Source organism: Glandiceps talaboti, chromosome 11, assembly GCF_964340395.1.
Source record: "Glandiceps talaboti chromosome 11, keGlaTala1.1, whole genome shotgun sequence".
Classification (NCBI taxonomy): Eukaryota; Metazoa; Hemichordata; class Enteropneusta; family Spengelidae; genus Glandiceps; species Glandiceps talaboti.
In genome coordinates, this window is record NC_135559.1 from 9776215 (window position 1) to 9792216 (window position 16002).

At 33.5% G+C, this 16002-nt stretch overlaps 1 protein-coding gene across 1 annotated transcript; it reads right to left on the minus strand.

The window, feature by feature from the left end:
- Positions 1-243: 243 nt before the first annotated feature.
- Positions 244-15598, minus strand: LOC144442253 (programmed cell death protein 10-like). The gene is made up of 5 exons (XM_078131539.1): positions 15254-15598; positions 13639-13810; positions 8866-8992; positions 7021-7111; positions 244-2813 (listed from the first exon to the last, which is right to left on the minus strand). Exons 1-5 carry the CDS (start codon positions 15332-15334, stop codon positions 2646-2648), a joined length of 639 nt encoding a protein of 212 aa, XP_077987665.1. The 5' UTR covers positions 15335-15598; the 3' UTR covers positions 244-2645.
- Positions 15599-16002: the final 404 nt, after the last annotated feature.

The window sequence follows — 16002 nt, forward strand, 5'->3', positions numbered from 1 at the left end:
AATCAGATTGTGTCAGGTGAGTAAGGTTAGACTCCTGAGTATTAACTACTTATTTGTGTGATGTGCAATGATTGAACAAATGTTACGACCAATACACATTTAAGACTATACAAACTAGCAATTTGTAGCAATTCAACTGAAGCAACTTGAGACACAATCACAGAACATAGACTGTACAATGTAACTTCAAAATGAGTGCTGATGAAAACATGGAACAAGAGGAATAATCAACTTGGCTAGCAATGATTTATTCCAAAGAAAATATTAATATGAACACAAGCTTTGAACTGTTGAAGATCAACAGTACCTTCTCAGGAATATAAATTACATTTTCACTATGAAAACAGAAATGGGGGATTTCTTTTACGTGCTGTCATATTATAAACTCCTACTTTAGAATTGTGTGACACAAAATATTGACGAGGCAAACATTTCACAGCATTTAGTTACGAGGTTTCCTTAAGGACTCAAATCTGAGCAAAATACACAAAATTATACATAATCAGTAAAAAACAAATTCCAACAGAACTAATACAAGCAAAATGAAAGATAAATCCTACTCTACTACTTGCTGTTTTCATTATAAATATTTCCATCCAGCCCCCACTTCCCCAGGGAATATTGATACACCCAAAATAAATTTCATAAGTTCAGTAATAACAGATTCGGTGCCAGCAGAAATGGCACACAAATAAATTCACATAATAACATAGACTGTGAAAAAAAAATATGCTTGGAATAATGACAGTCTTTTTGCCCTTCGTGGTGCAATACCAGAGCGGATGTCTATATTTTGTAGGAAAATGTTTCAAGAAATTTGGGACACACAAGTTAAAAAAAAATTAGTGAGAAAAAGGGAAAGCTAATCACTGAAGAAGGCAAGGGTATGACATGCATATTATTTCACCTTACTTATTACTGTAAACCTAAATATTTTGGCTATGAGAAAATTTTGCGATTTCAAGACATTCCACTTGTTCCAGAAGACTAAATTTGGTATATTTTTGAGCCTGTCATAATGTACTTTAGACATTCTGAACACTACATATTTTGCAGTTCTTCGTTCTCAGCAAAAATAAGTAAAATTTGTATTGCACAAATTTTGAAGTTTACAGTATTTGATAAACAAATAAGAGCAGACCTGTCAAAATGAGGTTCTCTTGAGTATTCTATTATAATAGTACGTCCAGGAAGGAAACATTTAACACACGTGACTAATAAAGCTACATGAAGGAAATAAAGTAACATTAGAAACACTGCTGCTTAAATGACCAATATCTTCTATAAATAAGGGACAAAGTGAGAAAGTTTTGCATTGATTGAGCTTTCTTGTAACAGCAAAACTATTTAGGAGGACAAACTCTAATTTCAACAAGCTAGAGAGTTATATTAACCAAATGGTTAGAACCTCCTTATATACATACAATTTATATCACAGACTTTCAATGAGTCAATACTATATGTGGCCTGTTTGCAATTTGATATTTGTGATTTTTTTTATGAGACAAGGAATTGCATTTTTATATTTTCTAAAGATTGTATGTATTTGGCGAGTTTCTTTCCTGAGTACGGTAGATTCTTATTTTTTTTAAAAACTATAACAAAATGTGAATAATGCAACAGAAAATATATTGTGTTGATGTATAAAGGTACTGAAATGAGTATGAAGCTAAATTGATATATTGCATTGCACTGACATCTTGCTTCTCTCTGAAAATCAAGGTCTCAAGTCCACTAAGATAGACACAAACTAAAACTATTGTTGTGACATGCTGATATAAGCTATTGAGTGGTTTAATTTTACTTAGGGTGGCATTTCTGATGACTTTAATGCTTTGCAGAGTACATTTTGGGGACTAATCTCGATCAAAGGGTGATTAGACTTGCACAATGGAGGCACCGCTATCACTTACTGAGAAGTGTAATCTACCACATCAAACAACGATAATTTGTGTCTATCTTAGTAAACTGACACTTTGATTGCCAGAGTAGTAAGTTAGATGGCAAACACATACATGTACTACTACAGAAGGCTAAAAACTGAGGGTGTAGGTAGGCTTTAAAGGTTTCACCATATACATAAATCATCAATTTAGATGTTATCAATAATCAACGCATAAATAACACAAAGTCTTTGATAAAAGGAGATACAAGTTTTGGTGTGAATATGCAATTTGGGTCATTTGTTTGGTGTGCGGCACACAGGAAACCTAGCACTGGCACATCAGGGACAGAGACTTGATAGTGCCATAGACATGCTTCATTAATTTAGTGGATTTACAACAGGAAAATGTAGACATTTATACTTATGTGTGCTAGTAAACATTAAAAGTCTCTTCTTCACATTCACATCTAATAATCATATTAAAACAACCTTTTGCATACCTGTGGTTGACAAGAATATAGCACAAGTTTGACTGAAAACAAAAGGTTAATTCCTTATCCTGATAGAGGGCATACTATACAAAACTAGGACCAGCAATGCACGTGAATATGCACATTTTTATGTACATGTATTGTTACTGAAACAATGCTTTGAATAAGAATTCTGGAACATTTGTGAAAAATCGACCTGTTCCTCACATGGTTCTCACTTTGGCATTGTATTTGGGCAAAAAGACTGTCATCTAACGAAAAAAGATCACTTATTGCCCGATAGTCTTCGATGTTTTCAATATAGTATTGGTCTGATTAATAAGCCTGTTGGCACTCATGAAGACGTTGTCTGATTTGCCATCCTTGAAGTACGTCTTCAGAGTATCGCTAAAACTCTTTGAATACTTCACAAACTCTTTCTTTTGATGTTCAAGCATCTGCTGGAAAGATGAATTGTAAGGGAATTAGGAGATCGATAGCTTCAACAAAAAATTCAAGTTCTTCGGTGAAAACTATTTGACATGACATCTTTCCTGTATTTGACATACCCTTCACCACTTTGGCAAGCAGAAAGCTTTAAACATATGATGTATTCCATTTGTGTGTTTGCCTCAATTCCCAGAGCAGCATTTCCAATTTTTTTTCTCTCACACATAGCAGCAGCTTCTGTCAAGTTGCTTAAACTTAAAGTGCAGACTCGGTTCAAGCTTTTCAAAAGTGCAGACACTGTTTGAATTACACTGTCTTTCTCTTCCTTGAGCTGAATTGAGTCATAGCATTTGAAATAACCAAAGCAGATTGTCAGATTCACAGTTTGCAAAGATTTGTGTCTGATACGGCACAAAAAAGTAGAGAAACTTGAGAAGACATGATTGGCAATTTTTTTTTCGTTTTGCAGGAAGCCCACTTACCAGCTATAAATGCATGAAGTCACACAGGCACACACAGTGAGTTGAGTCAAGGAAAAGGAAAGTGACAAAGCATTAGTTAGATTTCAGGCAGCACTCTACAGACATTAGATACTACATATAAAACATACAAAACATTGTAGCAATGCATGCAATTATTTTTTACAACTTCTGAAAGCAACAAAATAACAAACAATTACATATGAACGTTTTAAGACAGGTTCTTGCTTGTTTTCAACACAATAACGTAGATGCACAAAGTTGTATGTGTACATAGGTCCTTCATAGTTGTCAAACTGTGTTTTGGGATAAAGTTAGAGTTAGGGTGCTTGATACTACAGCTGCATTTGTAACTAACACCACCTACAAGTATCAAGTGACCCCCTTTGTAAACTAAATCAGGACTTACAGTCTCCAGGGGCAGTACCAGTGGCCAGCTCTGGTAGGGGTGTGTGGCCAGTGCTGGAAACCCCAGGCCCCATTTTAGACCCACTTTGACCAAAAATCAATACCCTATTTTAGACCATTACAGATTTTTTAAAAGATGAAAGTTTAACCTAATACATTTTCCTTAGGAGGCAACATTTTGGGGCAATTAATAGCAGTTATATGATTTGGTAAAGGACAATGGACCACATTTTAGACCAAGCAAAATAAAAAATAATGCAAAGTAGACCCTGTTTTAGACTCTTCAGCTTGAAAAAGACAGACCTCATTTTAGACAAAAGGGCTAGAAAATACACCCCAAGGGTGGCACATATACGTATACTCAAATAAGGGGAGTACCTAAACTACCTACTTGTACCTGACCTAACAACCTGCCTCTGGGCCGACTTTAACTATTCACATTTGTTTTTTTGAAGTCTAGTTAAGATTTGAGTAACCTCTACATAGACATAACTTGTCCAGTTTGAAGCCCTTTATACTGAATTTCTATTGTACTGTTTACAAATATTTGTCTTTACAGTGTTTTCATCAAGGGTGGTACACTACTTCTAATTTGTACTTAGTTGTTTACAAACAAATAGCCCCAAGGGAGAAAGAAGACCAACTTGTACTTAGTTGTTGTGTACAAACAAATACTCCTACGAAGCTGAGAAAGAGCACTGATTACTACCTGTAACTTAAGTTAATATGGATACTATATAAAATTTACCAGAATTCCCATTTTCATTACCAGGTTTCTAAAATCTTAGTAAAAAGTGCTTTTTGAATACAAGCAAGAACCTGATTGAAAATATAATTTTTTAACACTGTAACAGACATAATGGATGATAATTAATGGAAACTTTTTGTTTGTTTTGTCTGAAATAATGACAGACTTGGTCTTATTGTCCTGCACACTGTAACACAATTATTTCCAGAGAGATGGATTAACAATGGACTCATACTTGAAAATTATTTACAATTAATACTTATAATAGTGAATTCTTTCCATTAACTATTTCTGTATCCACTCTTCCTCTGCGCTTCGAGCTCTTCGGAGATGAGGCGCATTAGAAATAATCTTATTATTATTATTATTATTATTATTATTATTATTATTATTTTTGCTGTATTGCTTACCCCATTTTTTTGGTAAATGCGTTTCTGAAATTAGGTGACAAACACGTACAAAATAATAATGCAATTTGCTATTGTTGTTCTCCATGGGTAAGCCTGTACACATTTATTTTATCTGTCTGGCTCTGCATAACACCCGAAATTTTAGCAAATGTATAATATTTCAAGATTTATGTAGGTGTAAAAATTATCACGTACAAATGTAAGAGAAGTGGTTTGAGAATATTTCACTAAGGGGAGGGGGAGGGGTAATCAAAAGGAATAACACTGGTAACTTATCAAATAGTTAATTATAATTTTTGACTGAAATGAACACCAAGTTTGATTGTTGTTCAACATGCAGGGAAAACTTCTTATTACAATTTAGAACCATAAATTTCAGTAACACAAACTAAGCTGCTGTATACATATATGCAGAAGATTAACATTTGAAATTATTTTTGACAAATTGTTGAAATCATGCTAACGTCTGCCCTCTGATGAATAATTGTGTTACAGTGAGAATTACACACTACAAACTGCCCCCTTAAATTCTAACATTACGTAGGAAATGCATATTTTCTATCTCTATAGCCAATTCAGCGATATGCTTTATTTGCATGCATGCTTCAAAGACAATTCAGCACATTAAACATTACTTTGGGGAGATTTTCAAAATTGTTAGTACATCTGCTTTTGTGCACACATTTGATGGGAGTCCAGAGACACAAGTCAAAAGTTCTTTAGATAAAACTTCAAACTTCTCTTAATTACGTAAATGCAAATTTGTTAACATTTCTATCAAATGTAACCACTTTTTCAAGTCTGGAATTTTTGGTGCACTTAATGCAAATATCACATCAGTTTTCAATAATTTTTCTATACACACTAGACAGTTTCTTTTGAGCATTTATAGTAATCAGGAAGTTGTATTTTCCTCCACATTTAAAACCAATTTCTTACATTTCATGTCCAGTTTTTGTCTGGTGCAAATAATACAAATATCTTCAAATTTCAATATCAATTTCTCCCTATATTAATACCAAATTTGACCGTTTTCATGGCATTTCATATTTGATCATATTTTTGGTTACATATATAGAAATATCTCTTGCACTTTATAAAATTTCACCATTTTTAGACTTTTTATGTCTGGATTTTGTTTTTGCACATAATGGAAACATTACATAGCATAAAATATGTTGTACTATGTATGTCTATAACAATCATAATAAAGGTCCAACAGTTGGATGACCTTGTATATTGGTTTGTACAGCTTTGAAATGACATCACATATAGACGGCCTTATATGGAAGTGGTGATTTAAATAACAATGGTAAGAAATAGGCTTGTTCAAGACTTATTAGCATGAGTAGTGCTTAGCCAACAACAGGTATTCAGTATCCCAGATATAATCACTCCCTGGGAGTAACAATCAACTATGAACTTTAACCTTTTGAACCTTTTATTGATGAGGTGGGAGAGGAACACTGAACAGACACACAAAGCGCAGTGAAGTGAACACAAAAAGATTTCGGAAAACATGATAAAACAAGAAAACATAAAACTGATGTGACTGAGCTTTCTTCATGATTTTACTATTAGTTTACATCATTTAAATTGATCACTTGGATCATAAGTATTTGACAGATATATGTTTCCATACATTTCCATTTGTTATATTTGAACCAAATTAAATCATTTCATACTTTTTGATTTTTTGATGAATGTTTCAATTCAACGTTGGTGCTCAAATAGTGGTTTGATCAGCCATTCCTGACAATGATATTTCAACTGATTTCTTTTAAATGCATTTACAGTTATATATAATCCACTTAATGTGACAACACATACCACATTGGGTATTACACAAATTGACATGCCAAATGGCTAAATGACGCAAAATTGCAACTCATTTCTTGAATTTGCTGTGAATTCTCAGTACCTCACTACTACCTACGATAACACTGTACTTCATCCAAGAGGGTGAAAATATGACAAGGTTGATATTCTGAATCTCATGTAATGCATGCATACCATGTGAAACAGGAGTCACAGTATTGACTTAGAAACAGACTGTTATTGCTATGACGTGCCTACATTGAGGTAGTAATATTCTATTTCAGGTACCGAGAATTGCATTTCATACATTTTCCATATGTCAACTCCCATTCAATTTTAGAGCAAGTCCTACCTTTTTGTGCTCTAACAATTGATATGCTTGGTGTTTTTTAAACACTTCATTGACAGAATCAAGGAGCTCCTTTATAGCACTGGCAATATCTCTGTAAATCGGAAAAAAGAAGAAGTCATACATATATGAAAACAATGCCCAAACATTGGTATCACTTGTCTGTTTATGAAATAAAAATACATCTCTCAATGTATTAGCCTGCTTCATTGTGACTGCCACTCCATTAGTTTGGTTGTGATATATAGCTTCAATCTGTTGACAAGTGGTTATAGTATAAATTATACATTATATATAATATAATTTCAATACATAATTGTTAACATTAATGATACATAGCAATAAAAATACACCACTGGCATAATTTTTTACGAACAATGAGTTTACCACCTGGTATTTTTGATACAATACTGGCATATATATTTATATGTGAGCACCTTGAGCCCTCAGGAGAATAGGTGCATGATAAATTTGCATTATTGTAATTATACACATTTGTATGGTAATAATGGTAAAAATGTTACATTTTGTACCATTTTCCCTCACAGTAATGTTTTTTTTTTTTTTTTTTTTATTAATGTAAAAATATACATCATTTCCATCAATTTGACTGTCAATTAATAAAACATCTCATATTTGTAACAATGCATTTAATGTAACACAATAATATAATTGTCAATTTGCCACATAGAGAAGCAACAATTAGTGTTTGCATAGTGTTGTATATGCTTACACATGTATGAATCAGACTTTTAAGTATATAGTCCTGTAGTCCTCTGTAACATATCATGCAAAACACACCTACTTGTGCAGGTAACTTGTCGGAACAACGATCTCATTTAAATGAAAGAAAGAAAGCGATCCAAACTACAGTTGCAAATGACAGACATACAAAGAGTTGTTGTTCCAAGTGTTATTGATAGATGATGTTTGTGTAGAGTGCCTAATGCTGAATAGGAGTAGAAATCTATTGATGGTGTATTTTTCATCTCATATTTCACTCTCACAACAATCTATTTCTACTCGTGAAAATTCACCAAAAACTTCACTCATAAAGTTCTCTCCTTTGAAAAGTACTTTTCCTTTAAGGCTTTACATTTTGTATTTTAATAATGCTTATTGCCATTATGATAAACGAGAACAACTCGTTCTTCAGTATTTTTGCATTTTGAACCATTATTCCAAAATTCACAGGTAACAGTTTATTCCTCTAAGTACTATTCCTTTTTCAAGTTGTATGTTATTAACATTATATTACCATTATAAATGAGAGTGAAACATATTTTAGTATGTCGGAATGAATGAATTATGAAGTTTTGGTCAAATTTACACAAGCAGAAAAACAAAAGTAGTCAAAAATACTGTGACTACAATAGTCAATTTTGATGTTCTGAAATGCATTGCATGAGCATCAATTGTATGGTTACTTTTAGCTTGCTTGTCTTTATTGCATTTGAAGTGACATTTTTATTATCAAACTACACAGACATTGACTTGTTTAAAGTCATTTTATAAAACATAAACAAATACACCAATGACAGAAACAGTTTCTCAAGTCAATGAGTACAGTCGGGCAATAACCATCAAATGTAGTAGCTTGTGTACAACCGTCTGTGAGTACGTGTTGTATTGGGAGGCATGATATGGGATATATCTTTGGATCCACCAACATGTCCATGATCAAGTATCTGACAATGGTATCGACTAATGACATTTGGTAATCATCAGCATTGTCATTTATCCTACATGTGTCTACTGTAGAAGATGTCTGAGAGATGTTGACATGTTAGTCTTGAATGAAGAATTATTTCAAACCTGGACAACAAGAATTACTCTTCACATACTTACTTTATTGTTTGTAGAAATTTGGCTCTGTCATGTATTTCATCAGGTATTTTACTCAAAATCTGTTTGAGTGATCTGGCCCTTTGGTTGAGTTTCTTGAATTCAGGTTCCGGCCTTGTTAGGGTATACTCTAAAAAGAACCAAATGTAAACTTAAAAGTCAAAATCAGTGTTTGTGTTTAACATTCTTGAAGGGGTTCCAATAATAACACTTTTTTTCACATTACTTGTAAATCAGTTCAAAATCGATCTACCAATTAAGATCCATCACCAAGTTTTCTAATGGGACAGAAACCAATTTCCGATTTTGAACCGATTTAACTGAATCATTCAGGTGGAGATAGGACTAATGATAAGGTTAACTGTTATCATATAGAGCAGTTTATTTGTGTACAAGTTCTGCATAATGTAAACACCATGTCACTCTTATCTGATTATTACAAATGTACTGGGGCATGCATGCAAGAAGAATTTGCCATCCATGAAGTGTTTATTATAAGTACTACTCTATTATCAGTGTGATACCACACGTTAAAAGACAGCGTGAAATCCTGCCAATCTCTTAGATGGAAATAAAGCTATGAGGACATAGAAGGGTGTTTGCTCTGACTCTGAGTTTAACAGGATGTACATTATACATAATTTTTTTTTCAAAAGGAGTTCAGTGTACCATGTTCTCTCCTTCTCACTTAAAGACAAAAACTCTCATCATCGAAATAACAAGTTTATTATCTGTCTCAAAGTAATACTACAGACATGACTTTATCATATAATACTGTTTTTATAATCTACGTATGTATGTGCCTGATTTGTCTGCATAAAGTTGTACAATATAAACACATTAAATATAGTAGAATATTTAGTGGGCAAAGTATAATCACATATGAATGTACAATGAAGTATTTCTTGTATGATTCAGAAAGTCTGAGACCATTCCTTTTAGTACTGAGGTAGCTAGGTGGGGATGTCATTTTAGTATCTCTATCAATTAAACCGTAAGTTAATGATAATTTTGAAATTAATGAGTGACAACAGCAGAAAACAATACACATGACATATAAGGTATTTCCATCTCGTTTACAGAAGACTGTCCACCAAACTAGACTGGCAAATGACAAAGGTGCATTACAAAGATTGCCATATATTTAACATACTGTCAAGAACAGTACATGGTTAGTCCTAACTATACACACTTGGTAGGGTAGGTTATTTGCTGACATTGGCATTTTCACAAACGCTTGAAATCCTTTGTAAAGGCTTTGCAATGTCTGTTAACAATTTATGATATATCAGCTGTATTTACACTGTTTTATGTTTACATAAAATATATGTACATATATTTCATGTCAAATACAAAAGCATTAGACAACTGAGATTGATTATATACATGTAGTTATACACTACCAAGCACTGAAAAATTCAATTTTTTATTAAATATTGGTAAAACTTCTCAAACTTGACCTTAAATGAGGCCAAGGTAAGTGAGCACATGATGTGATGATATATGGGACTGTCTACACATGCACTGCATTTTTCAAATACCACATCTGTTTGCTGTGACCATGGAGAAATAAGAAATATGAAAACATCACCCTAACAAATTCATAGCTGGGGAAATGGTGAAATAACATATTTTATTTACATAAATTTGCATATCAAATCTTCTCAATAGGGAACTTGCAAACCCACCATGTTGAATTTTGCATCATGGGAAATGTGATAATAAATGCTAATGATTTGGTATTGTAAACAATACTGTTACATTATTTGTAACCACAAATAATCAATTTATAGTTAACCTAACATTGTGGGAGGTATATTTTATCAGTAGCTCCAGATTAGGTATTACGATAACCACAGATAATCCCATAGTCCTTTGCATCTGAGCATGCTCAGTCTGGATTGTAAGTTTCCTATTGGAGAAACTGAATCTGATTTTCTACCATATTGCATAAGTTCTTGAGGTAAAACTTGTTTGATAATTCCTATCTACAAAGTCTTGATAATATCAATATTTTGTGAAACTATCAAATAAATATAGTAATGAAATTCAATATTTGTTAGTTGACCTAATAAAATGTATGTGTATATCGATCAGTCATATCCTAATATCAGGTTTGAGTTCAGTTTATTGCAAGTGATGGTTAAGTATCAGTAAGTACAATACCAGGAGTAGTCCCTTTAATATGTATTTAAATCCAAAAAACATATAAACTGAAGCGTGTGTTCCTTTAAAATTTAAAGGTGTGTCCTTTGGCCAAGGACTTTAACATATGTTAGTTTCCGGGTATAAGAACAATAGCTATGAAGGTGTGGTCAGGTCATGCTAATTTTGGACAGTGATTCAAGTGTACAATATAACACTCAATGCTTGTGTAGTAAATCATGTATTTAAATTCCTCATCTGAAGGTGATTTTTGTCATGTTGAATTTGAATAAAATGTGGAGGCTCACTCAAAACATTAGCAGACTGGTTATCAAATTCAACAACATTTTGGCGAAAATTAAGGTGATGTTGACAACAAATTCAAACTCAGTAAAATTCAAAATGGACTATTCATCATGTAATTTACATACATTTGTACATTATATGTAGAGACTTGACAAACAAGTCTGTTAGATTGATCTTGTGTTCCCTTTTGTTAAACTCATGAAAACAGTTATATAATTGCTACATTGTTAAACATATGTTAAAAAAAAAGGTGTTCTAGCTTTTAATTTGCAAAAAACCCATAACAATTAGAAGGTGAAATTGGCTTAAAGGCTCAATTCAAATTAGTATTAAAATGTAGGTGTGAAAAACAGTCATCTGGCACAGGTAAAGAAAAAAGTTGGTTGATCAAAGGAATGATCTTATGTAACTCTACTGATATGGTAAAACTATTAATGAAGACTCAAGAAGACATGTACACACACAAAAATCTTGCCATGTATCTTTATTTAGGATTTCCATTTTGTGTTTTATTTATTCAAATACCTAGACAGTTTGTATGACTCTAGCTTTCTAGTGTCTGATATGACAATTGGAAATGTTTGTACATGAGGCCAGTGGCCATAGTACTGAATAAAGGATTGATTGAAACTATTTAGAGAACCTGGTTTTGAATAATCCAGAGTCTTGGCCAAGTCTCTGGGCTAAGTGGACAAACTCTCCTTTATATGAGAGAGAATACAGCAACCATAGTTGTTTTAAATGACTATGGTCCCAGCCTAAGTAAGTATCATACATACTAAAGCACTGAGAAATTAGAAACCTGATGTGTATGAGTTCTATGAAATTCCTGCCTTACAGAAGTGTTTTGGATAACCAAACTGAGAGTTTTCCACATCTTACCTATGTTTTGAACAATAAAGTATTTTGTTGTATTGTATTTTGATGTGATTATCAGAATTCTAATAAATATTTTATATTCACTGTATAGTAAATGTAGTCTACTTGGAATGAGAATGATCAAAGGGAATTTAAATATATAGTTTCTAAGTGAATAGAATCTACTAGTAAAAAAAATCAAACTCTAGTATAAAAACTAGTATTTATCAGCTTTACTCCCTTAATATTTTGATAACTTCATTTTACATGTTTTTATCAAGTTCACGATGCTATAATCTTAATTACAGCTGAGCCAAAGTATATCCCTATTGTTTGTAATCTACCCACCCAATATTTTATCAGATATCAGAGTTGGCATGATTGGCAGCTCATTTACCTATCATAGACAGAAATGTAATCAGCTTTTTTTTTATCACGCATGTTGACAAAAAAAGATAAGTTATTATCAATTTGTGTTTTATTGGTGAGTTTTAGTTGTAAAGTCAGGAAGTATGTAGGACAGTTGAACCTATATAATGTAATTGAAACCATTCACTGGGTTAGTGTTGAGATTTATAAAAATAAAACCAAACACATCTACATTGTATACCGTAGGTATGAACTGTTATAATCAAAACATAATAATTCAACATTTCTAATATATGGGATGATCATTTTAGTGGGGGGATTCAGGTAAAACAACTGGAGAACTAAAGTAGATTTTACCAATGTTGATAACACCCTTAACAAAAACACTGTCTCTTTAGGATAGGGCACAGATTATACATTATCATTTGGCTCAATACAAGATCCTTAGAAATGCATGTATATCTCACTTTAACTTGATCCCCCCCCCCCAACACCCTCCCAGTGACACTGTGGAAATTTAAAGCCTTTAGAAAATATAAGATTATTTACTTTTGTTCAATATGGAAAGTATATATGGTAGTTAAAAATCTAACATGGATCCCAAAAATAATATCATTCATAGTTCAACAAATAAGTGAGGTTTGACTGATTTTCCCCTTTTCGATAACCAGGAAATAAAGTAAAGCAAAACGGTTAGGTTGAGGTGACAAGCTTGAGTAGCCACATAACAGTTCCTGTTTCAATATTGTGTAAAACCTTCGTCACTAACACTATGCTGTTCTTGACCATCGTGTCATCTCAACATAGGCTTCTGAGTGTGTGTCCTAAGATTCAGTATGAAAAACCTTGAGTTAGATGACTATTTGATAAATCAAGGCTTCAAACTCTTTTAGATACTACCATGGTGTATTGTGATTATAATTACATCACCCAGAAATGATTCCTTTATGACTGGCTGATTCCGTCTACTGACCACTTCTATTGATATTCACATCATGTGAGGATGCTGCTGAGTTGTGAGCATACACTTTTGAGAAGAAACTCAAGCTCAAACCAAAGATTCTAAGCCATTGTTGATAATGCTTGTTGTATACATACCTTCGCAATCATATGCTGCTAATCTAAGTAGACTCTCAGTTATATTCACATCAGCAGATGCTGATTTGATAATACCGGCTACAAGATCCTGAGTTACTCCAGGGTTTTCTTTTTCAGCTTTGTTAAACGCTGCTCGTAATGTCTGTGCTGCAGAAAGATCTGTTTTTTGAAGCTGAAAAAAGAAGATCACATGAAATTGTTATCAAACTGACAAAACGTGGGATAGGTACTGACATTTAAATGTTATATCGGATTTTGTTAACTGGAAAAAATAAATCAATTATTTGGATTTTCAGTAATTCTCAATAACAGGACAATAAACAATGTTTTTGCTACAGTTGGACAACCCTGGTAACAGATACGTGGAGTGGGGTAAAAAATGGCAGTGTCTCCACATAGAGTCTATGGTAATTTTGTTTGTAAAATGACATTGGAACCCGATAGATTTTACCTACTTACTGTCTTATAGTCTAGTCTAGTTCCTATACAGTATTATGAATTACACCTCCACTCGCATGGTTTCGTTAGAGACCACGTTGGCATCCTGAATAACCTACTTACCGCCCTACACAAAAACACTATTTTAAAAGTATGTAAAATGTGGACAATTGTAGAACTGTGTCCATCCACTGAAAGTGATATAAACCAGCTTTATGCTAGGGAGACTCTACATGTATCCCATTCCTATTAACCAACAATGTATAATCCTAACCTAAAACTTCCTAGCTTGGATACAAATGTTTATATTTTGTACATTCAATGTTTTACATTCTCAGTGATAGTGATACACATTTAGTTACTGTTATTGAGTCTAACTCTACATTTTCATTGCTTTAACCTAAACCTAACTCCCTAGTTTGAATACAAAATGTGTGTTTTTTCTAGTCAGTCCACTACTAGGCGCTAGCGTGTCCTACATCAATTAATATTCTTGCAGCTATCATACATATTTATGTTGGTCCCTATCAAATGTACAGTTCAATATACAAAGCTTTTTAAAGGTGTAAATTTTACCAAATTTATGCAATGTCTCCTCACATCTATTTACTAGGTTCAATTATTCAAGCAACTATCAGTTCAATATCTATAGTCGTGACTGACCCATAGTGATATCAGATTTTTGGGCTTGTTTTTTAAAGCAACATGAATGTGTTTTACTTTTGAATACAAAAACAAGACACTTTATTATAATAACATATTATAAATTGTTCGAATATCAATCATGAGCTTTCACAAAACTGACAACTTCAAATTCGCGGTATGTGCACCTGTTATAGACCATAACCACTATATTCCTCACTACAGCAGAGACATGTGTCAAATATTGCTGTCAACCTCGAATATTGGACGCGAGGTTCGTAAACATAAATAAATACACAATGATGGGATTTCAGCAGTAAAAATAATATGCAGGTTAAAGATAGCTAAGCGACTAGTGCAGGATACGGACGTACGGCATACAGCATTGTACAAGGAAGTACACCCAACAATCGGGGGCGGGCGTATACGTTGTATGTTGACATTCTTTTGAATACCATAGTGTACAAGGGCTTCTGTAAACACAGCGGGTTATTTCCTACTCCTCACACACGACTAAAATGTTTTGCTTCCTTACCTCGTCTAAAACTGGGAACATTACTACATGAAGGGGTAACGACACCACCGATGAACCGTCATTATCGTCCTCCATTGTCATATTTTAAGTTAAAAGTCCGTCTTAGACGAATCGGTGTGATGGTGGGAGTTGTGTGTGACAGTACGTCCCTTCCACCACACACACATAAAATGCACCCCTCCGATCACACGATATAAAGTTTGGAGGGGGTGAAACGAATACCCAATACTCTTGATAGTCTCAAGGCGTTACTTCGTGTCCTATGCACTTTGACTAAAGTTTCCTGATAGCTACGAAAAGGCACACATTCCAACGTCAGTCGGCGATTTCTTCTTTGGTATATCAAAACAAGATGGCTGACAGGGTGGGGCGACTTAAGGTCAAAGGTTATGGCCTCGTTTTGATTCAGCGCACACTTGGGCGTTCACCTACTTTTGACTCCGAGGCGATGATATGCACACAAGCATACAAAAGGGTTAGTCTGATTTTGCTTTCACTTCTGTATTGCTTCACATAAAACATTATCAGTCATGCGATACTGTCTTTTATGATACAATTCAACAGATTCGATATCTTGTTGGTAAAGTAGCTTGGTCGTCATATTTCTCGCCAGGTGTCGAAACTGTCATGAAGGATCGTATGTTGAAGTTCTATCAGTAGTAATAGTATTATGGGATCGAAACTCTGCTTCACAGGTACGATTTTCGTCATGGAAATCAAATTTGAGATGTACATATTTAATTCGTCTC

Bases quoted from the DNA above. Each gene is read 5' to 3' on its own strand.
- LOC144442253 (XM_078131539.1), bottom strand. From the start codon at position 15,334: ATGACAATGGAGGACGATAATGACGGTTCATCGGTGGTGTCGTTACCC. The intron at 13,811-15,253 runs GTAAGGAAGCAA...TTCTTTTTTCAG, and splicing joins TGTTCCCAGTTTTAGACGAG to CTTCAAAAAACAGATCTTTC. The intron at 7,112-8,865 runs GTAAGTATGTGA...TCCGATTTACAG, and splicing joins AAATTTCTACAAACAATAAA to AGATATTGCCAGTGCTATAA.